The sequence below is a fragment of the Odocoileus virginianus genome, chromosome 17 (genome assembly GCF_023699985.2).
Source record: "Odocoileus virginianus isolate 20LAN1187 ecotype Illinois chromosome 17, Ovbor_1.2, whole genome shotgun sequence".
NCBI classification, from domain to species: Eukaryota; Metazoa; Chordata; class Mammalia; order Artiodactyla; family Cervidae; genus Odocoileus; species Odocoileus virginianus.
Genome location: NC_069690.1, coordinates 58,264,014 through 58,288,110, shown reverse-complemented (window position 1 = coordinate 58,288,110; position 24,097 = coordinate 58,264,014). Strand labels below are relative to the sequence as shown.

The 24,097-nt window shown below is 46.6% G+C and overlaps 1 protein-coding gene across 3 annotated transcripts in view; it reads right to left on the bottom strand.

Moving 5' to 3' along the window:
- Positions 1–24,097, bottom strand: part of LOC110126162 (ATP-binding cassette sub-family A member 9-like) — a 61,817-nt gene that overhangs the window by 26,218 nt on the left and 11,502 nt on the right. For all 3 annotated transcript variants that reach the window (XM_020875641.2, XM_070480084.1, XM_070480083.1), the window contains exons 7-23: positions 23,934–24,075; positions 23,499–23,684; positions 21,844–21,991; positions 21,246–21,414; positions 19,098–19,159; positions 18,248–18,358; positions 17,509–17,684; positions 17,204–17,323; positions 16,345–16,483; positions 15,519–15,609; positions 12,030–12,169; positions 10,274–10,393; positions 8,480–8,672; positions 5,792–5,958; positions 5,034–5,167; positions 4,205–4,342; positions 686–793 (exon numbers count right to left, since the gene is read on the bottom strand). In XM_020875641.2, coding sequence (XP_020731300.2) covers positions 686–793; positions 4,205–4,342; positions 5,034–5,167; positions 5,792–5,958; positions 8,480–8,672; positions 10,274–10,393; positions 12,030–12,169; positions 15,519–15,609; positions 16,345–16,483; positions 17,204–17,323; positions 17,509–17,684; positions 18,248–18,358; positions 19,098–19,159; positions 21,246–21,414; positions 21,844–21,991; positions 23,499–23,684; positions 23,934–24,075 — 2,344 coding nt within the window. The remainder of the gene's footprint in view (positions 1–685; positions 794–4,204; positions 4,343–5,033; positions 5,168–5,791; positions 5,959–8,479; positions 8,673–10,273; positions 10,394–12,029; positions 12,170–15,518; positions 15,610–16,344; positions 16,484–17,203; positions 17,324–17,508; positions 17,685–18,247; positions 18,359–19,097; positions 19,160–21,245; positions 21,415–21,843; positions 21,992–23,498; positions 23,685–23,933; positions 24,076–24,097) is intronic.

Here is a 24,097-nt window from a genome sequence, read left to right as displayed (position 1 = left end):
GGTACGTGGAGATTAACTTGAGTCCACCCCCAACACGTCCCACACTTGCACACGGCTCAGCGGTGCAGAGGGAACCCCGGCGGACGACGCTGAGGACGAGGAAGCGGGAGGGGGGACCTTCTCTGCACAGACGCAGCATGGAGGCACAGGAAGTCTATCGCGGGTGAGTGGCTGTGACACTACACACCAGTGTGTGTAAGGCAGAGAGCTGGCGGGGAGCTCAGCGCAGGGAGCTCGGCGCGGGGCTCTGGGATGACCTGGGGGGAGGGGTGGCGTGGGGGAGGGGCGGGTTCAGGAAGGAGGGGATACCTGTGTGCACACCTGGCTGAATCACCTTGTTGTAGAGCAGAAGCCAACACAACGTGGTAAAGCGATTATACTCCAGTAAAAAAATATAGAAGAGCATATGAGGACTTTTGCTCTTTATTATTATCACTACTTAGGATAGGAAACATTTTTCCCCTCAGGGAGGAAAATCTGAGAAATTTGACTTAATCCCTTCCACTGCATTTTTTCTTACTCCTCGGCTTTTACGAATTTCTCTTTTATGTGGGAGTGTCGCAGACTGACGGCGTGTGTAGGTTTCAGGAGAACGGCAGAGTGATCCAGAGGTCTGTCTCACTCTCCGCCCCTCTGGGTGTCACAGGGGATGGAGCAGGACGTGGATTTGATTAGCTGCTCTTACTTTATAGTCGCCGATGCTGCCCATAGAGATGTACGGAGTGAAGCAGGCCATCCCGGGGATCCAGAAGAAGGCCATGCTCAGGTACCCGTGCTCGTAAGCCGTGTGCTCCTGAAATCATGCCGAACATGTGAGCTGATGGTGATCAGGTATAGATGTCATTTATACTATTTCTAAACCAAATCATTTCCACGAGTGAAGCGGTCTAACTACCCAGAGCACTCCCCAAGGTTTGCAACTTTGCATCTTTAGTCGTGTGTCACAGCGGCTGGGACAATCGAACACACATCCTGATTTATTCATGAAGAAGCAAACTCCATCACATCGCGTGACCTGGCTGCACCCCCACGGCTAACAACGGGGGACATAACCACACCACCTCACCCCCAGCTCTGAGACGACTGCGTTGAGGCTGACGTTTTAATAGACAGAGGTCGTGGGCTGTCAACGGAGGAGCTACTGGGCCACATTCAGAACCTGAGACTAAGTCAGTTCAGCTCAACATGTGGGAGGAATCATTTTTCTTGTTCAACATAATGGAGGAAGCTCAAATGCCTTCAAAGTGCCGGCAGGTATGAATTATTGGGTAGGTAGGTGTCTGGGCTTGGAGAAAAGTGATCAGCCCACACTCCACATTAAAGCATTGAGTTAAAGCGATTCAAAGTCCTGTACAGGTTAAAGAGGGCTTTGGGTTTGGCGTGAAGCCTTGATCTCATCGGTGACTGGCTGCCTCACCGCCTCGCTCATCGTCTGAGGTGGGGACCCTGAGCCTTGAGAGCTGCTCACCTTCTCTCAGCCCCTCCTAAACGGAGGGCCCCCCCGCGCTCTTGCAGCAGGTCAGCACTGCCTGAATCTAGAGGCGCACGTGGAGATAAAGGGAAGAAAGTGCACCCAGGTCCGCCGCAGCATCTCTTACCTCTGCCTGTGGTCACCCTTGTTGGTTTTCCAGATCTGGGATATCTTTAGTGTGTGTTAGTGGCTCAGGCATGTCTGACTACTTGTGACCCCCTGAACTCCAGCCCATCAGGCTCCTCTGTCCAAGGAACAGGCAAGAATACTGGAGGGGGTTGCCATGTCCTTCCCTAGAGGATCTTCCTAATCCAGGGATCGAACCCACATCTCCTGCATTGCAGCAGGTTCTTTACCCTCTGAGCAACCAGGGACACTCTTTGGGAATGGAAAATTCACAATTAGTCTCAATGGCTGACCCCTCACTCAAAATTTGGTTCATAAACATCATATTCTGCCCGTGTTCGATGACGTGGACCCACAGGCAGGGTGTTGTAGAGCTCAGCCTGGGGGAGCCCACAGAGCCTCTTGATACCAGCTGGGGAGCTGGTCAGGCGCGGACATGCAGGGTGGCCAGTGGGGGCCACTTCAGGACGCTCTGACGGACGGTTAAAGTCACGAGTAGGGGCAGAAGCGAGCTCTGTGCTTTAGACTCCAGGCAAACGGGCTTGCAGAATCGGAGCAGGCCAGGAGTGGGGGCGGGCGGGAATCAACAGGGCTCATTCCGAGAGGAATTATCTACACAGGTACCCAAGCTCAGCTAGGCTGGTAGGTGGCAAACATTTTGTAGTAAAGCCATTTTTTAAAAAGTTACCATATAATTTAATGCCAAAACTAAGACACTGCAGTGATAAAACTGTTATTCAATATAACTCCTTTAAAGTTTCAAAATATTTATTTGAAGACTAATGCATTTTCTTTATTACTGGCAAATTTAAACTATTTAAATTTTAAATTACTGGTAAATTTAAACTATTTTAACATTAAAATGTATTCTAAGAAATGAAAGCAAGTTACATTTTACTTATATTATATATTACAAAATGTTCTTAAGTAGCTGAATTTTATGAGGTAAACCCTAAATTATATGTTCTAGACCCAGGAGACAAAGTTGCTCCACTACCTGACCAATGGCACATTAAACAATAAAACCCATAGAAAGCAGGATGGTGTGACTGTCTCTCCTGCAGCCCGAGGGGACTTCTGCTCTCCAAGGCGGAGTGGGTCTTCATCTCCAGGAGGGCCCGGGGTCCAAGCTAAACCCGCCCGTGAGCCAGCACACAGGCCCCCTCGGCGGGGCCACCACGTAAGCAGAGGGGACCGGGGCGGCCACAGCTCGACGGCAGGAGCGCCTCAGCCCCTCACCCTGTCCCCGTCTACTCTCCCAGCACCCGCCGTTACTCAGGAGGAGGAGAAAGGCGCGCGCTCCTCTCCGCCCGAGAGGTTGGACTGCGGAAGGGGAGGAAGGCGCGCCTCACACCGCGACAGCCCACCCGGCCCGCACCCATCAGGCCACCGTTGACTGCAGTGTGTGAACCGGACAGGAACTTGAGGTTTGGGACCGCACTGGAGTAATTCTTGACAAGAGAAAGTGACCAGTGAGCTACAGAATATGCCCAAGGCGTCATTTAACGGAGGCAAAGAGAGACTCAACACAGACAGGGACGTAAGGGGCGACCTGAAGATGCGGATCTGCACAGCCTCACCCCCGTGGAGGTCCTGACTCAGGGGGCCTGGGCACGGCCGGCCAGTCGTGTTTTATACAAGCGCGTCTTCCAGTTATAACTCAGCCGGCCCCTGGTCTAGTCAAAGCTGAACCTTCTTTGATGGAAACTTGATGAATTCCCAAGAAAAACAATGCTAACCTCAACAGTGACAGTGAGTGCGATTATCGAGTGCCTCCGGTTTTCTGTGCGCCTCGGCACTTGTCTTTACAGTAACTCAGCCCCAAAACCTCCTGCCATCATTGTCTTGTCTCCTTCGTAAGGGAGCTCTGTGATGAGTTTTGGGTTTTTTCTTTATCATTTTTCTCGTTTATTTTTATCTGAGGCCGTGCCGGGTCTTCGGTGCTGCACAGGCCCCTCTCTAGCTGCGGTGCCCGGGGTTCTCACCGCGGCGGCTCCTCCTGCTCTGGAGCTCGGGCATGTGGGCTCGGTGGCTCCGGATCCAGAGCACAGACCCAGTGGTTGTGGCCCACAGATCTAGTGGCTCTGTGGCCTGTGGGATCTTCCCAGACCAGAGGTCGAACCCACGTTTCCTGCATCGGCAGGTAGATTCTAATCCACTGAGCCACCGGGGAAGCCCCATGATAAACTTTTTATCTGTATTTTTTTGTGGATTGTTGACCCTAGATCTACAAAAGTCCAGTTGTTACAAGGTCACAAAGCCTGGCATTTAAGATGCTGGCTGTTTAACTAGGTCCCACTACTGAGAGCCACAGATGCTAACACATCTAAGCCCAAAATTCATCATTTTTTCCCAATTAATTGTATTTCTGTTGTTCCATTGGCCCTGTCATCTAATTAAAGTTACAGTGCTTTGCAATATTGCTAAATATTGCATATGTATGTATACACATATGTGTGTACATATAAATATATATGCTAATTTAGTTGCATATAAAACAAACATTCAAGAATAAGTTCATAAAAACTACCCTGTTATTTCAGCATTTCAAGTATTTTACTGAAAACGTCTCATGACCCACGAAAAGTGAGATGATACTATACTTACCTCAAAATATGTGCCTCTGTCTGTCTGAATGTGTTCTGAAGAATTAAGCATTCCAAGTAGCCCATTGCTAATGATGTCCATGAGTACAGGAAAGCAATTCAGCCTTTTGGTGTTACAGGCTATTGAAAATCTGGGATCCTAAAGCATAGCAAATATGCATTCTAAGTCCTCAGAAAGCAAATATACAATTTAATGAAAGTGCATGGTAGAAAAGCTTTCAAATTATGGACAACACAGGGAGGCTAAAGCACTAAGTGTCATGAATACTACCATCACTCATATTATTCAATTAATTCCCAATATACTGCAATGAGTTCAGTATTTTGATCTCTGCCAACTGCGACAGCATTCGCTGCGTGACTATTTATGCCTAAACTAAAACAAAATACACCACATGATTTTTAGCAGCAACACTTGTGGCTCAGCTGGTAAAGAATCTGCCTGCAATGTGGGAGACTTAGGTTTGATCCCCGGGTTGGGAGGGTCCCCTGGAGAAGGGAAAGGCTACCTGCTCCAGTATTCTGGCCTGGAGAATTTCATGGAGGGTCACAAACAATTTGACACGACAGAGTGACTTTCACTTTAAACTTTAAACACTCACTATAGAACTCCATGATGCAACCTCACTTAAATACAACAGTAGGCTTTGTTTCAGGATGTGACACATTCAGTTTACAAATAAAGAATGTGCAGAATGAATGAACCTCTAAAAATCAGAAATTTCCCATCTGCTTGTGTCAGATTGGCCTTTGGCGTCAGCTGATGTGCATTGTTCAAGCTGCACGTTCCTGCCCGTCTTTGACGTGCTGGGCGTCAGAGCCCGGCCTACCTTGTCATCTCCTGTCACGGTGATGGCCCCGTTGTATGATGATTCACTGGGGCCATTTCTGGTTCCAAAGGCGTCCACTTCTAAAGCGATGTTTTGGTGCCTCAGTGACTGTATGAAGTCATCAATGCTTGACCCTACCGTGCAGGTAAGATCAAAAGAAGCAAAAATGAAGTGAAACACAGAAAGGAATATTTTTTAAAACACTAAATGATGTCACTCAAAGCATACCATAATAAGGACTCTAAGGATTCCCTTACAAAGCCAGATCCAATGCCGTGGGACTAAAATCCTTTCTGGTGTCAAGGAGACGTCAGACTTGCTTCACCTACAGCTGAAGCATTTACTTATCACTTCTGTTTGTGTGAAATGCTACTTAAAATTAACATTCAAATCCTCGACCATATTAAACTTCCATCTTAGAAATATGGAAAATTTTTTTTTTCTCCAAAGCTCACAACTGCATAGTACTTAAAAAGTGTTATGGAAAGACCTCACACATCAACCAGTAACCACGTTTCTAAATTCCCTTGAGTTGCTTTGTGCAACATGCTATAAGCTTTAAGTAAACTTGCAAAATGTGTTTTTAAAAACAAACTCCCCTACCTTATATTTTTCACTTTCGAATTTATTTCCTATTTGATCTAACCTACACTTTTCTAAAACATACAGAATTCCTTCTCCCCTCGTGGTTCGCATGGTCTAGGGGAGTCTCTCAACACGAATCAACATTGAACCGGTGCGTCCAGCCGCGCATTCACCTGTTCTGTTGATGACCAGTAAGCAGGTCAGCGGGGCTCGAGGTGGTTGACCCGGGGAGAGGAAGTACATGTTTGGAGATAGTCCCCAAGAATAGCTTTTTTGATGTAACCGGTAGAACAGATGCTCCAAAAGCTGAGGACCAAAGGTAATGCCAAAAAGCAGTAATCTACAAGGAGGAAATGGACAAGAAAACAATTCATCTGTAGCAACTATTGCAAACAGGTAACTGTGAAAATAGAAATAAGTTACAAACACTAGTCAAGCATATGAATGTGCCCCCCCGCCCCCACTCTTTTCTTTTTTCTGACATGAGGTGGCGCGTGTGCGTCTGTTCTTGGTCTGTGTGTCTCTAAACCGCCTCCCCCTCCCCCTCCGAACACGTCTTTCCAGTTGACAAAGTCAGCTGAGGATGACTCTGAAATCTCTCTCTCCAGCGCCCATTTCTTCATCCTGTTTCAGCCCTGCTTGCCATCTTTTTCTGGAACTCTGCAAGCTGGCATGTCACCAACACCCAGACTTCCTACGGCCTGAACCTTCTCCTCCTCCTGTTCCCAGTTCCTATAAATGACGTTTTCTCATTTGCGCAAGCCTGAGCCTCGGTCTGCGTCTACTTATTTCTCTCCCTTCTGTCCCTTTTCCGAACGGTGACATTTTCTGCTTCCTGTGTCATCATTACTGCTTGCCTCCAAAACCTCTCTCCTACTTTTCAAATTTAGACCCGAGTGAGCCCTTTCCTGACCTCTTTCAAACTGCCCCCGATGTCTCTTCCTTGTCTCCAGGGCCTACTCTTTCCAAATGTTTTTGCACGGTTGTGCAATTAAGTTTCTTGGCATTCTGTTCTAGTTATACCAATTACCCATTCAAAAATAATAAAAGGACCTCATTAGTTCCTTACTTTGTATAAAGCCCAAACTCCTTAGCTCTACTTAACGTGTAATCAGAATTATTCTTTCTCTTCCGTACATCCTGCGCTGCAGGATGGCAACTAACTCAAATTAAGTCCAGTTTTCCCTCTCTCCTCATGTATCTCCATGCCGCAAACTGCCTCCTCTGCCTGCTTTTTCATCCTCCTTTCTCTCCTTAGCTATGTGCTCCATTTTCTTCCACCAAATTCAAATTCTCCCTCATGTAAGAGTCTTTTTTTTGGAAGCCCCACGTGGACATCATTTCTCTTGTATCAGTGCTACAGCTGACGATACTGTCTAACTGTGCGCTCTGCTCTTTTTTTTTTTGCTTTTATTTTAATTGGAGGATAATTGCGTTCCAGCGCTACGTTGGTTTCCACTGTACAACGTGAATCAGCCGTACGTGTCCACACGCCCCCTCCCTCTCGAGCCTCTGTCTCACCCCCCTCCCCACCACCCCGCTCCAGGCTGTCGCAGAGCTCCAGGATGAGCTCCCTGGGTCATGCGGCAGCTTCCCACTAGCTGTCCACTTTACACTTGTGGTGTGTATACGTCAGTGCTGATCTCAGTTCATCCCGCCATCTCCTTCCTCTGCCGCGTGCATGCCTCTGTTCTCTACGTGTCTCTATTCCTCTTCTGCAAACAGGTTCATCAGTGCCATCCGTCTAGATTCCATGTATATAGATACATTAATATACGGTATTGTTTTTCTCTTTTTGACTTACTTCACTATGCGTAAAGGATCTAAGTTCATCCACCTCACCAGAACGGACTCAGATTCATTCCTTTTTATGGCTGAGTGATACTCCATTGTATGTAGGGACCACAGCTTCTTTATGCATTCATCTGTCGATGCACATCTAGGTTGCATCCCTCTCCTGGCTATTGTTGCATTATGCTTCTTTAGTGTACTTCTAATCACCCTCCAAAGCCAAATCTCATGTCTGGCTTATTCGATAAGGGTTACAGACATTTAGCAGAGAGTGTTGTGCAGGAGTACTCACAAATATTTTTTAATGAATATATGTCCTGGGTAGAGAGAGGACTCTTGCAAGGAGGTAGTACTTAACAAAGGGCCTGGAGCTCTACAGGTAAGTTCCAGGAAATGACCTGAATTCTGTGCTCAAATAAAAACGGGCACAGAGCTACTCTGGGGAAAGAGGCAAGTCCTTAGAACCTAGGGCCTGACTTCCAAGCTCCTGAAAAACTACTTCAACCCTTTGATCAGAGCAGATTCTGTCAAAATTAAAAGAAAAATCCCAAACTTTATCTGGTTTAATTACATATCCACCAAAACAATTAAAATTGGTTTCTGTGTGAACTTACAGTTGCCGGGGTGGGGGTGGGGGGTTGGAGAAGAGGGAAAGGATGCTTGGTTGTTTGGGATGGACACAGACACAGTGCTCTGTTTAAAACGATAACCAGCAAGGACCTGCTGTCCAGCACAGTGGCTCTGTCGGTGTTATATGGCAGCCTGCACGGGAGGGGAGCTTGGGGGAGAGTGGACATGTGTGTGTAAGGCTGAGTCCCTTCGCTGCCCACCTGAGACCATCACAATATTGTTGGCTGGCTGCATCCCCTGGACAGAGGAGCCTGGCTTCTGTCCACGGGGTCACAAAAGAACTGGACACAACTTAGTGACACAACAAGAGCATGCTCCAGCATAAAATAGACAGTTAAGGAAACACTGGTTTCCGTGTTAAAGAGGCCGTCTCAGTTCGTCTCTCTTGGGTTTGGTGAGAGCACGCTGCTCCTGTGAATCGGAAGCTCGCAGGTACTCACATGGCCAGCAGGGCTCGCTTTTCGCTCTTGAGCTTCAGGAGGCGGACTTTGGCCACTGCACAGAGCTGCTGCCGCCAGAGGGCCAGGCCGCCGACCGTGCTGTTCGCCTCGCCGAAGGACAGCGCAACTTGTTCCAGCTCCGCGAGGTTGCCTGGGTCGTCTGTCCTGTCACTCTGTTCCCAAACTCCAGTTCCTACAAAAGACGAAACCGGTCGTTTGCGAAGAGCCGCTGTGCTGCGGTTCAGTCGCTCAGTCCTGTCCGGCTCTCTGCGGCCCCGTGGAATGCGGCACACCACCTTCCCCTGTCCCTCACTGTCTCCCGGAGTCTGCTCAAACTCACGTCCATTGAGTCAGTGATGCTAACGTGCATTGTTCAGATTTTCCTAGCATCGTCTTTTCAACAATTGTTGTCAGAGGAGACTCTTGGGCAAAGATGCAAATAATCTAATTCAGGGCACCACTAGAGAAACTGCTAAAGAAACAGGAACACAGCAAAAAAGATAAAAAGATACAATACAGGAAGAGAAAATACCAACATAATAAAAGGAAATCTTACATTTTCTGGAAAAAAAAATAGCTCTGTATCTAGAGCTTTAAAGGACTGAATTCATTGGAGAGAACATAATGAACAGAAATCCATATTTAGCCTGGGAGAAATCTATTGTAAGAGACAAACTCTCTTAGAATTTTTGACCAAGGAGAATATGAAAGAATATGAAGAACAGAAGAATATGAAATTGGTTGAGACAATATTTTTAACATAGCCATAGCTGAAAACTAGGTCCGTGAAAATTGCTTATTCATGTCTGACTCTTGGTGATCCCAAGGACTGTAGCCCACCAGGCTCCTCTGTCCATGGGATTCTCCAGGCAAGAATACTGGAGTGGGTTGCCATTCCCTTCTCCAGTGGATCTTCCCCACCCAGGGGTCAAACCTGGGTCCCTGCATTGCAGCTGGATTCTTTACCATCTGAGCCACAAGGGAAGTCTGAAAAGTAGATAAAGTTACCTCTTTTGGAAGAGAAGCCGAGAAATTGATCAAGTCTAGATGTTTTGAATGTATGTTCCCTAAAAGTGAATTATATCACTTAAAAAAGTTATCAAGTATATAAAAAAGGCTTCCCACCTGAGCAATCAAGAAAGAAAAGAAGACAAGAGCATGGTCAAGACTAAACACAGTAGATGAAGTTAGACCAGAGACCAAAGAATTATCTTAGAGCAACTAGAGAAGAAAGGCAGAAAACCTTCTGAGGAGTAGCAATTAGACTGACAGCAAATCTTTCAACAGCAATAGTGAAATACTGGAGTGGGTTGCCATTTCCTTCTCAAGGGGATCTTCCTGACCCAGGGATCGAACCCCAGTCTCCTGCATTGCAGGCAGATTCTTCACCACTGAGCCACCAGAGAAGCCTAATAGTGAAATAATATCCTCAAATATGTCAAGAAAATAACTTTCAACTCTCAATTCTAATTTTCTTTTATCCATAGCAGTAACATTCAAAAACCACTATATTGCATATTTATGTCTGCCACATAAAGACTTACTCTGTACACCGCTGTATTTCACAGCTTAGTAAAATGTCTGGGACAAAATACAGAATCCAAGAGGTGAGACCAGTATTGAGAGAAGAGGGAAGAAAACAAGAAATAGACTTCTCATCTGCTCTAACTTTTTCCAAGATCATATTGAATCATAGCACCTCGAAAATCATAGAACTTTCATCATTCCAAGTGTGTTTTCAGGACAAAATATAGCACAGAATGAGACATTTCAAGTTAAAAAATTATTTATTACCTGATTCGTCAATAGCTGATTTTCCTTCTAATTTTAAGAACACTTCATTCAATGTTGTCATGGAAATACCATAATTCTCAATGCTCTGGTTGGAACAGCTTTCAAGATCCCTATATAGGTCTAAAAATAGGCATAAAAATGTACCAAATTAATATCAGTTGTAATGAGATTGATAATAACTATGTTTTTCAAAGTAGAAAACATTTGTGATAGGACAAATACATTCATCAGAAACAAACCTATGCTATAGATATTCCCTTACTTCTAAGATAAACTATAGAGTGTGTTAATTTCCAGACCTTCTTGGGTATAAAAATCTAGAAATTTCTTGTCTTATGCCTAGACTACTACACATGTGGGGGGTTTGGGAAAAGAAAGTGTTCTATTTTATTTAATGTGTTTTTTAAAAATGTAATTGTTAGGCTTCCCAGCTGGCTCAGTGGTAAAGAATCCGCCTGCCAGTGCCGGAGTCACAGGTTTCACCCCTGGGTCGGGAGGATCCCCCTGGAGGAGGAAATGGCAGCCCACTCCAGCATTCTTGCCTGGGAATCCCACGGACAGAGGAGCCTGGCGGGCCACACTCCGTGGGGCTGCAGAAGAGTTGGACACAACTTAGCACGTGTGCACACAAACAATACAAATATCAAAGGCATTGTGTGCGTTAATATGATCATTAGTTCACCGATTCTAAAATGAATGCATTTCATCAATGTTTAATGCCTCTGAAACGAGCATGTGTCATAAATGCAAGGAGGTCGTATTTTAAAAGCCAGCAGCGTTCCTTTCTGTCTCCTCCTTGGTGGCACATTCTGAAACCGAGGGTGTCTGAGACTTGCTGAAATTCCATAGGTGCTAGCTGTCAGGTATCTTCCAGGTGCTTGATTTATATTTAACATTTTCATAATAAATGTAAATGAATTGAAGCTTCATAAACACCCTATAAAGTTCGTACTAATATGCACCTCCTTTTACAAATGGTCAAACATAACCTGCCTGGGGTGACAGGGCAGTCAGCACAGCTGGGCTTTGAATCCAGCCAGTCTGGCTCTGGCAGCCGGGCTTGCCTGGTGCTGTATTTCTTTATTAGCCGTGACTGCTGCAGGCTTATTAATTCAAGCATGCAGATTGGCCCCAGGACCTTCCATCAAGAGTTGGCAAGTTCTTGGAATTTAATAAAGTAAACACATTTTTTATGGGTTACACTTTGTAATACAATCCAGCTCAGAATGCTTGGGGAATGAAATAGCATATTGGGAAACCAGACTGAAGAGGGGTAAAGGCAATGGCTCTCCAGCCATTCGTGTTTGCAGGAAAGCTCTTGATCTTCTTATAGGCTGATCATAATTACTGTCGAATTGTGCAGATTATAACATTATGTCGCGGTGCTTATGACACCATCTACCTATAGTGCATGCTCCCTTGGCTCTCATCTGATTCCCCGCCAGGGTTTGCCCAGACCTCTTCCTGCCTGGACCTCCTTCTCAGGCATTTCTGACACAAATTCCCCTAATGCTTCTCATTGTAGCTTGATGTCGCTCTGTATCTCTTGGCTGCACATGTTGTAACTTGAAACATAATTAGCATTTTCCTGCTTCAGTGTACTCACAAGTGCTATTGAAATATTAAACAATGTCATAAATAATTCACAGAGACATGTACTTTGAAAGCAGCAGAATATCAACCATCATTCTAAACACCACAGTGATCATACGCAACATTATTACAAACAATTCTGTGGTCTCTTGCATTCTGTTACCTGGAAATTTGTTTGTCCTTTCCAAAGGCAGAATATATGTCAGCTTTTCTTCACTTTGGGCTGTTAATTTGGCATCAGGGATGTGGTGTTTAACAATCGATGTTACACTCTCTGGATCACACGTCTCATTCAGATGCAAACTGGTGTTGAAAAACAGTAAGTTAAGGCTGTTCTTATCCAACACCACCTATACAAAGAATCCTAGCATGTGTTTGTCGCTTCATTAATATTTATGAGACAAAACAGTACAGTCTAATAGAGGAAGCAAGACTTAAAAATATCAATGTAGCCCAAGCTGTATCATCTGCACAACATGCAGAGGGAGAAACATTAAGGGATGCTTCCCTGGAGGCTCAGATGGTAAAGAATCTGCCTGCAGCGCAGGAGACCCGGGTTCGATCCCTGGGTTGGGAAGATCCCCTGGAGAAGGAAATAGTAACCCACCCCAATATCCTTGCCTGGACAATCTCATGGACAGAGGAGCCTGGTGGGCTGCAGTCCATGGGGTCGCAAAGAGTTGGGTACAACTGAGTGACTAACACTCACAACACTTAAGGATAGGTAAGGAGACTCAAGGTTTGTTATTTGGGAGAAAGATATCCGGCTCCATCCTGACTGGGGTCAGGTAGGGGAATGGCGATTTTGCCTCCAACTGTTCAAAATCTCAACTTTTGAATTCTCTCTTTGCAGTAAAGTATGAGTTCTACAAAACAGAGTGGAGGCAGCAGAAAGAAAGGGTGTTCATTTGCTGCAGTCGTTCAGAACACAGTTCTCGTGTCCTGCTGGTCCAAGTTCCAGATTTAGGCCTCTGAGCATCTATTTTCTGCTCTGTGATGGGAAATAACACTCAGGTCTCCAAGAATTTTGGAAGACATAGCAAAACACAGTATGTATGGAATCATATAGTTCCTGGCAACGTGTAAACCTCAAAATATGTTAGCTAATTTTATCTTTTCAGGGGGGCAAAATTTATTCAAGTCAAAGTTGGTCCATCTTCTTGATGAGGACATATAAAGTTCTGTATGGAATCATTAGATTTAAAAAACCCTATTATTAGTCACATCCACTGACATTTACTGAGGCTGGACTTGCCTGGTGATCCAGTGGCTAGGACTCCATGCTCCCTCCCAATGTGGGGGGCCCAGGTTCCATCCACGGTCAGGGACTAGACCCCAGGTGCTGCAACTAAGACCCGGGGCAGCCAAGTAAATAAATAAGTATTAAAATTTAAATAAAAAGTCAGAGACTTTATCTGACACTAAAAAGAAAAAGAAACTTACTGAGGTTGTACAATGACAAGGGCGTCGTAATGGACTTTGGCGAGACAAATCTAAAAAAATCAACTGTAGCTAAAAGCATTCTGAGTTTATAAGACCCTGTGAGACTCGCTCTTCAGGACACCAAACAGGGAGAATGTCGTGCCTTCCCTGAAGGAGCTGGGACATGGCAGAGAGATGAGGCAGCGCGTAACAGGAGGAAGGGGGAGGGAAGCTGAGCTCAACTAGCTGAGCAGCTGGTTCCTCGTCAGGTATTCATTTCAATATTTTTAGCCTTCACTGCAAAGTAGGTATTATTGTTTTGCTTTTTAAACCGAGGATCAAAGAAGTTAATTAAGATGCCTCAGGCAACAATTCAAAATAGTGCTTTCAAAGTTGTGGTAAAGAGGGTGCTTATTGTTCAAGAGAAGACCAGAGAAGACCTTCAAGAGCGGATGAGATTTGAACACGGTTAAAATGCGGTGGAGGAAGAATCAGCACACAGGCGTCCCACCTTAAGCAGAGTCAGGACGCTACAGTGTGGAGGTCCCCAGAGGACGGCCCATGTTGGTTTTAGCTGAGGCATTTACTCAACCAGGTCGTGCCCCGAAATCATGGTGGATCATAAATTAGATCAAGATAAACACTTGAGAGTGAATGATGTGAGATCCATTTAACCACTCTACAGTGGTTAACCACTATCCAGTCAAAGCTATGGTTTCTCCAGTAGTCATGTACCGATGTGAAATTTGGACCATAAAGGAAGCTGATCACTGAAGAATTGATGCTTTTGAACTGTGGTGTTGGAGAAGACTCTTGAGAGTCCCTTGGACTGCAAGGAGATCCAACCAGTCCATCCTAAAGGAAGTCAGTCCTGAATATTCATTGGAAGGACTGACGCTGAAGCTGAAGCTCCAATATTTTGGTCACCTGTTGTAAAGAGCCGACTCATTGGATAAGACGCTGAAGGCAGGAGAAGTGGGTGACAGAGGATGAAGTGCTTGGATGGCATCACCAACTCAATGGCCATGAGCTTGAGTCAATCCGGGAGACAGTGAAGGACCGGGAAGCCTGCTGTGCTTGGGGTCATGGGGTCACACAGAGTCGGTCACGACTCAGTGACTGAGCAACCATAAAACACTTGGAGGGAACGATGTGGGGTCCACTTAGCCCCTGGGGATGGAAAGGCTTGGATCACTTTTTGAGAAATATTACACTTTACTGCGAAGTGTAGGGAGTAATTTACATCACATATATAATCTCAGTCCAAATTGCAATGCAGGAGACTGGGTTTGCTCCCTGGGTGGGGAAGATCCCCTGGGGGAGGGCACGGCAACCCACTCCAGTGTTCTTGTCTGGAGAACCCCTTGGACAGAGGAGCTTGGTCCTCTGGGTCCAAGGGTCACAAAGAGTTGGACACGACTGAGCGACTAAGCACGGTGTAAATGACGTGACAGTGGGTAGATTATTAAAATTCTTTGACTTGTCAAAGAAGCATAGTAATACCATTTCCTAAAGTTATCTGGGGAATTAAGTATGATTATATAGGTATTCCACATGTAAATATCTTAGGACATATCTAAAATTTAGTCCACGCTTAGTAAGTGATAGACATTACTTAATAGTGCTAAAAGGAGACAGAAACAATTGACAGGGAAAATGAAGTCAGGGGGAACAGAGAGGAAGCTATTGAAATTGCTACGACTGGCAAAAATAAACATCAGAGACAGGATAAGAGAGAGGCTGGAGTGTCAGTAAGTTTCTCTTAGCAAACACTGGGCTGTGAACATATTTTCTGGATACTGTTTAAATCTCACTGGTGGTTGTTGTTTAGTCGCCGAGTCACGTCCGACTCTTTGTGACCCCGTGGACTGTGGCCCACCAGACTCCTCTGTCCGTGGGATTCTCCAGGCAAGAACACTGGGGTGGGTCGCCGTGCCCTCCTCCAGGGGACCTTCCCGACCCAGGGATCCAATCCGCGTCTCCTGCATTGGAGGCGGGGTCTTTAGCACTGAGCCATCAGGGAAGCCACAGACGTGGTGTAATCAGCGTACATTCTCAATGTCTACAATCCCATAAATCACTCATTCTAGCTAAGGAGGAGAGCAGTTGTGGTGTTGTTCTAACACAGCTCTCTCAAAGTGATCTTACTAATGGAGCAACCTATGTGAACAGGCTCACAGTGATGACCCTGACACTTCCAGCACATTCTAACATACAGTAAGGGCTGTACCTTAGATGGTAGCCGATGCCCCATTTCCTCTTCAGGAACAGAGAAGAGCCGGAACACTTCAGCCTTCCGTTGGACATAAACACTTTCCTGTCTGAGTTGGAAGAAAGAAATAAATTGTATTCAGAGATTATTTTTTCACTATTTATTAAAAAAAGAACAAATTCATGAACAGTGTATTTTAGGAGAACCACTCACTAATACAGGCACATCCTAATTCTGGCCACAAGTCAGCCACGTTCTTCAACATCTGATAAATCAAGTGATGTGTTAGTTTATTCCTGAGTATATTTAGAAAAACCGTCATACACTAAAAGGATGTTTCAAGCCAACCGATATTCCGAATATACTGAATGTGTGCATGTGTCCTCAGTCGTGTCCAACTCTTTGGGACCCCATGGACGGCAGCCCGCCAGGCTCCTCTGTCCATGGGGATTGTCCGGTCAAGAATACTGGAGTGGGTTGCCTTTCCTCCTCCAGGGGATCTTCCCGACCCAGGGACTGAACCCACACGTCTTGCGTCTCTACAGTGCAGGCGGACTCTACCACCGAGCCACGTGGGGAGTGCCCTTCAGACAGGGCAAATCAGAACACATCGTGGGGAGTGTGCTTTGTATTTTACAACAGGTGAGATGCTTTGCAGTAGGGTCAGAATCCTTGCTGGGACAATGCCCTCGGGGATGAAGACACTCGCATCGGCCAGAGGACCGTCCCCCCGCCTGGCTCGAGGGAGACACATGCCCGGCAGCTGCACTGGAGCCTCGCTGCACACGGTCCCCCCGGGGCCCCAAGTCGTCACGGAGATACACGAAGGAAACGCGAGGCTCACCAGCCAGGACGTCAGCCTCGTCCATGAACGGCGTGCTGAAGAGGACCACGTGGTCTGACTTCCTCTCCCGCAGGAGGTTCCACACCCGGTGTCTCCAAAGAGGGTCTGAGCCCGCCGTCGGCTCGTCCAACAGCAAAACCTGCACGGCAGGAAAGGCCCTGAAATCGCTTTCCCCGTTTCTGCGGGATTCTTGCGAAAAGCGATGAGTCAGGAGACGAGGATGGACCTGTGTACGCGCTGGGTGTGAGACGGGCCGCGGGCGGGAAGCTGCTGCGGGAGCAGGGAGCTCCGCTGGGCTCCGCGATGACCTGGAGGGCCGGGCTGGGCGGGGAGGGAGCCCCCGGGGAGGGCGTGTGCGCAGGGCTGACGGACACCGGCGCACAGCAGAGACGAACGCGGCGTCGGACAGCAGCGGGGTCTCCATAAATGAGAGCACCCCAAAATCAGCTAATAAAAAAGAAAGCGAACAAAAAACGGAGAGCGGCGTACGGCGAACGGGTGAGCGGCGCGGCTTCGCGCCGCGCGGGCCTGCGTGTTCGCGGATGGTTGTCACTGCGCGCCGCACTGCGCACAGTCCCAGCTGGAGGCGTTTGCAGGGGCGGGACCGTGTGTGCCGACGGCTGTCCCGGAGGCGCTACTAGGATTTCCCGCTGTGCGGAGGGCTGCCCACCCCCGCCCCGAACCCTGCGCTGTTCAAGACTCATCTGTACTTGTAAAATTATTTAGGAGAAACGTTTTAGCACTTAACTCTTCACTGGAACAGTTCTCTGACATTCATCAGTTGCAAATTAAATGTGATCGCACACCACAGTTTCACAACTCTCCACCAGATTTCACTAGTAATTTCAGGTCGACCTACCTGGGGATCTCCTAAAATGGCAATCCCAAATGTCAGTTTCCTCTTCTGTCCACCGCTTAAATTTTGAGCAAGAACGTCTTGAATGCTTCCCATGTCCAGATCCTGTAAAACCTGTTGGACCTAACAAAGGATATTGAGTCCAAAGTTAGACTGTTTATCTTAAGGACACCATCACTCTGCTGCTCATTGCAGAGGGCCTCTTGGACCTTTTGACGATGAACTTATAGAAATAACAGAAACACGTTTAGGATTTTCTAGGTAAGCGGTTCCATCTTGTGGCTGTGACTGCTAACATAGGCATCTACCTGTTGCTCCACTTCATGTGGCTGAATCCCTTTTATCTTAGCAAAGAGCCTGAGGTTTTCTCTCACGGTGAGGAAGCCAAATTGCACGTTGGCTTGTGGGCAGACTCCAGTGAGCTTGCTGATGTGTTCTAGGTCAGCCGTTTCTGAAAGTGAGTGATTGTAGATGGTGACGGACCCTGGAAGGGAAACGGTCAGCCTCAGGATAAAGATCCAGGTCTCACGTGAGAGATTTTAAAACTGAAAACAACAGGAGTCAATACTAAAGTCCTCTAAACATTATAACAAAATTATTACAATAATGTGCTCAGATAAAAACAATGTGTTCAAATACAGGCAAGGCATAATATCTGGAATATTTGTTCTTAATAGCGACTGTGACAGTGTAGCAGTGAGGCACCCATTGCTAAATCACATCACTAGGTTACATATGAGGCTATTTCATTACCTTCCAAAGCTTCTATTTTCTCATACTTTCTTTATCCATTTTCCTTTTACCTAAGGGGAGTACTGTACACTCTTGATGAATTAACACTTGATGTTCACTGTACATCCAACCCCTTGGATAATAAATAAATAATAACTTGAAGAACCTTCTAAAGATCCTCTCTTAAGTACCTGGGTGTGGCTATTAGTTGATGAAACTGCTTACAGGAGTTTGAGAATGAAACTAGTGAACAGATGAAACGCACAGTGCGTTCACTTGCCCGCGCTTGTGTCCTGGCATTGACCGTCTTCTCACCTGACGTTGGGGCTGACAGTCCGCTGAGTATATTTAACAGCGTGGTTTTCCCAGCTCCGCTGTGACCGAGGATGCCCGTAATCTGGCCTTCGTATACGTCAAATACCAGGCCTGGCATGATTCCAAGAAGATGACACTCAGAGCCTACGTGGTAACTTTACAGTCTCTGAAATTTTTATAAGTTCTCACAGCCTCTGCATATTTGGCTAGCAATACTCAAAATTAAATGAGCCCCCAAATTCATTCCTTTAAAATAGCATCTTCCCGGACTTCCCTGGCAGTTCAGTGGTTAACTCTCCCTTCCAATGTGGGAGGCGTGGGTTCAATCCCAGGTCAGGGAGCTAGGTCCCCACATGACTCCCAGCCAAAAAACCAAAACGTAAAACAGAAGCAATATGTAACAAACTCAAAAAAGGCTTTAAAAACGGTCCACATAAAAAAAAAAATCTTTAAAAAAATTAAGCTGCACATTCTATGAGACACCTTGTATACATGCAGTATTGTCATGATATATATTATTATCTGATAAACAATTTTTTTCAATAAAAGCAATCTTGTCATTAAAGATAGGCTGACTATAATAAAGACAGCTTTAAGGTTAATACCATAAGTTGAAAATAAACAGTATCATGCTATCCTGTATCCTTCAAACCCATAAGATATCAGTGGTGCATCCAACTTCTTAAAATTAGTATAAGATTTTGAAGTTTACTTGGAAGAAACCATAATGTGTGCAAAGACAATTCATGGCATCTGGAATATCTGTTCTTAATCGTGACTGGGACAGTGTAACAGTGAGGCACCATCACTGAATCACATCACTAGGTTACGTGTGAGGTTATTTCATTACCTTTCAAAGCTTCTACTTTTTCGTGCTTGCCTTTTCCATATGCCTTTTTAAGATTTCTTATTCTGAAAAGAGAGGAAGATGTTTTGAGCAAATGGTAGAGGTGGACAGAGAATTCATGAATCAAGCCACCAAGGCTGTCAGGAAGGCTGGAGGTCCTTTTCCTTCACACAGGTCCGCAGATGAACAGAAACATCTCGGCATCTCATCCGAGCCTGCCTCCGTCCTCGTCACACGCTGAGCAGCTCACAGTCTGCAGGCAGTGTGAGTCCGTGGAAACAGAATGCCGTGGGGATGGTGAGAAGTGACTGGACCAGGGGAAAGTGGGCAATGAGATGGTGTGAGGAGGACCCCTACTCCAGTGGAGGACAGAAGCAAGTGTGCCCACAAAGAGACACGCCGGCTTTGGGGGTCAGACCGCCCAGGGTCAAGTCCCAGACTCATGAGCCATGCACACCATCCATGGACTCGAAGCTCACCGAGTTCAGCAGTAAAATGGGAATGACATTCGCTCTCTCATAGGGTTGATTTGTAGAGTGAATAAGATCCTATGTGCAGAGAAGAAAAATGCCCAGGAGACAAGATACTTCCCAAGAAGATGGGAGAAGAGGAAAAAGATAAGAAAACAGAGTACAGAGAAAAAAAATTCTAAGCACAGTGAAGGTCTGTTCTAAGCCGGGTCCTGTGGATTTCATCTGCGTGACCTTTTTTTCACCAGGGCTTCCCTAGCGGCACAGTGCAGGAGATGCAGGTTTGATCCCTGGGTCAGGAAGATCCCTTGGAGGAGGGCATGGCAACCCAGTCCTGTATTCCTGCTTGGAGAATCCCATGGACAGAGGAGCCTGGCCGGCTACAGTCCACAGGGTCGCAAAGAGTCAGACACAGCTGAGCGACTAACTCTCACACACACGCGCGCACACACACACACAACCTGTTGTTTGCAGCACAGGGCATAACCACGAAGCAAGACCTGTAGCCCAGGGTTGCCAGTTCATAGCTCAAACTCCTAAACTATCTCATGATCAAACATGCGATTGCCTGCCCCCAAGGCCTCTGTTCATTCTGGGGGTGTTTTTCCCACAGCACAGAGCTGCTATGGCTAACTATAACTCACAAATCATCCACACCCTGCTCCCCGCCCACTGGGGAAGACAAAATGCCTCCTGCGCATTTAGGACTTTCTACGCCTCCTCTGATGGCCCCTGATTCTGGCCCAGCCATCAGAAGGGACGTGAAAATTCCAGCTTGCAGGGAGGTCGCGATTCTCGGTGACACAGCCCTGACACCCCAGGAGTGAGGGAACGCCGCTCTTGGTGTCTGTTCATACTGGACCCTTGTTTTCAGTAGTTACTGTTTAGAGACTACGTATCATGAGTGTTCAGAGTTAAAATAGCCTAGTGGAGGGGGCGAACCAGAAAGGTTTCATTCAGGTGTGAGACAAAGGCAGCAGCCGTATGATGGGCAAATTCTGAGCGGAGAGCCAGGGAGTTTAGGCGCTGCTCGTGGTTTGGAAATGGAGCCATCGGCATGGGCTGCAGCACACACTTCATCTCAGAGGGAAGATACGCGTGCCAGGGCGCCCCTTCCCATCTCCCCTTGTCTGCACCTCTTTCTTCTTCCTTCTGGTCTTATTAATCAGGAAGCAAAAGAAGGGAGATAAAGTGAACTGCAGAGAAAAGGGGGGTCAGAATAACAAAGATGAGGACTGTGTCTAAAGGGAAAGGACCGAGAAAAGAAGGCAAAATAAAAGAGAGGTGATGAGGAAAACGGAAACATGAAGCTTATCACTTCGCTGATGGATGTCGTTCTGTCCTAAGATATTAGTAAAAGCAAATGCAGACAAGATGAGAAGACCAAGTGTGGTTAAGAACGAGGCTAACCTTGGGAATTCCAGGTAGTCAGTGGTAGTCAGTGGTTAGGACTTGGAACTTTCACTGCCGAGTTCCCCTGCTCATTGAGGAACTGAGGTCCTGTAAGCTGCATAGCGGTGTGGGCCCCCCAAAACGAGTGGAGCCTTTCACGAGTGCAGCATCTTGGAGTGGTGGGTACTCAGAGGCACTGAGAGAAACCTCTGTCCCCTCCGAGTTTGCCTGATAGAGCTCTGCTCTCAGACCTGCTCTCCATTTCAGCCCCACGTGATATTTGCATTACCTGATGGCTTCTTTCCCATGGAATTCTGGAGACACTGGTTCAAAACAGTCATTGGATGGAAAATCTGGATCGATGTCATCCTCAAGGGCTGCACGATCAGCCCTTCGGCGTTGGAACCAAGAAGAGGACTTCAGGAAAAACCAGGGAGGCTGCTGCTGTCCGTATTCAGCTACATGAACAGGCGGTAAAGAAGCACTGGGTCAGTCACCACCTTGAGCACCAGAGCCGCCAGAAGACAATGCAAGCCGTCTGGGAAGGTTTAGAGATTCCTCAGTTCCAGCATCAGGAACTAAGGTTCTTTGGCCAGTTCTGAGACAAGCACTAACTGTGTAGTTATCCTGGGTCTACTATCCTTAATCTATAAATTATCCTTAATCTATTACAAGTGCCTTTTTCTTAAAGAAACCATCTAAAACGTTATGGTAGAACAAGATCTTAGAAAGCGATATTAAATGCAGAATACCGCTACAGCTAATTTTAGAAACTTTGGTGGGAGAGGGGATGCTTGATAACTTATATCTAATATGTTGTAGACAGTTATTTTAAAGAAATAGAAATGAATGAAACTGTGTTGAATCGCAATCATGTTACCACTTACTGGGCAAAATTTTGTCCAAGTACAATGTCAATATCAAATAGAGAAGAGCATCAGAAAGCAACATGAAAATAGTAGCTATTATGAGGTATTGGTCGTTTGGAGAATCCGAATGGATGTTAGAATTCACGTCATAGTCCAAATGGATAAGCTGGAAAAAAAAAATATATGTGTGGAATTGAAAAAGGATAAACAGAGCATTAAAAATTATTATTGTCTTATTTCTGCTAGACATTGGGATTGAAAAGATAAATGAAACATGATTTTGTTTTCATAGAGCTCTAATCTGTTGGAAGATATGGGAAGAAAACCATCTAACCGCAAAGCAATTTAGGGAGTTAGTGAAAGTGGTACTCAGGGTTTGGAAGGCGAAGTCTCAACAGGGATGTCCTCCAGGCAGAGGTGAAAACCAGGACGCTGATACTGGAGCTGGGCTGCCTGGGAACTTCACCAGGCTGACCGTGGAGGAGATGCAGGAGTTCTAGAGGAAGGATGCTATTTCAGAGTGAAAGGGAGAGGGCTGGAGTACTTTTGCAGTCGGGCAGAAGACAGAAGAATAATTTCTTAGTAGCGGTGTTTGTGACCCCATAGACTGTAGCCTGCCAGGCTCCTCTGTCCATGGAATTCTCCAGGCCAGAACACTGGAGGGGGTAGCGGTTCCCTTCTCCAGGGGATCTTCCCAACTCAGGGATCGAAGCCAGGTCTCCCGCATTGCAGGCAGATTCTTTACCATCTGAGCCATCAGGGAAGCGACTCAGCACAAGTTATGGTGTTGTAACTAGAATTAAATTTTCTGAGAGGAGGTCAGTCTCGTATAGAACCGGCCAATCAAAAAATAAAAATGTGTTCTAGGATATCGCTGGTGGTCCAGTGGTTAAGAATCCGCCTGCCAATGCAGGGGACACAGGTTCGATCCCTGGTCTGGGAAGGTCCCACCTGCCGCAGAGCGATTAAGCCCAGGAACCACACCTACTGAGCTTGTGTGCAGAGCCAGCGCTCAGCAGCGTGAGAACCACCGTGGAGAGAGACCAGCGCGGCCGTGAAGAGCAGACCCCGCTCTTGCCGCGACCGGAAAAGGCTGCCCACAGCAACGAAGGCCCAGCACGGCCAAGAATAAATACATACATACGTGAATAAGTGAGTCTTAAAAATGTCTCTAGGGAATTACTGGTTTTCAAACACTGGAGATAATGAAGGGTCATGCTTCCTGAGCATTAAATGAAATAAATGTTCTTTGGGGGACAGTCCTATAAAAGTAGAAGCTGACCACACCAGTAATGGGTATCAGTCTATATTAATCAGATCTAAAAGAAAACTCATAATGCTGAGAGAGTGAAAGAAAAACCCTTCCTGTCTTTTCAACGTGCACCTTTACAAAAGCAAATGGGAATTTTAACCTTTAGTATGTGTTGCATAAATTATCCAGGGGGACTCTAAAAACCTTCCCAGGTGGCACAGTGACATAGGAGACACAAGAGACGTGGGTTTGATTCCTGGGTAGGGAAGACCCCCTGGAGGAGGAAATGGCAACCCCCTCTAGTATTCTTGCCTGGAGAATCCCACGGATGGGGGGCCTGGTGGGCCACAGTCCGTGGGGCTGAAAAGGTCGGACACGACTGAGCGCACACAATAAGTGAACTCGTTTCAGGAGGTCTCACCTGGGCCATTCCAGCGGTGAAAGCGAAGGGGCTGAGGAGGCAGAAGGTCCACTCCAAAGCCGCGGGGAGCTGTCTGTACAGAGCTGCGAACCCCAGGCTCCCCCAGAGGACAGTGAGGAGGAGGACCAGCAGCCCCGTCAGGAGGGGCTTCTTCACCAAGACGCTCACAAGGAAAGCCAACGTCGTCTGAAAGGAGAGGAGGGCTCCAGGTGGTCCACAGTCCGCCGGGATCATCGGCGGCGCAATGGAAAAGAATTTCATCATGGAGAAGTATGTTTCGGCACTGCCCCCAACCTCTAGCTACTGCCTCACGCAAAGACTCAAATATTGCTAACGGAACAGAGGATATGTGAGCAGAATCGGTGAGACATGACTGGTAGTCTTCTCTGAGCAAGAGTTCAGAGAGAGAGAGAGAGAAAAAATTCACCAACTCACCAAAGACAGGCCGTAGAGGAGAAAGAGGGTGAAGACCACCGTGAAGCCAGTCAGGACGACCACTGGGGCATATGTCACTATAAGGGCCATCAGAGTGGCCGTGATAGAGATGAAGCCAGTGTACATCAAACCCCAGGACAGCCTGGCATAGAAAGAAAACATCA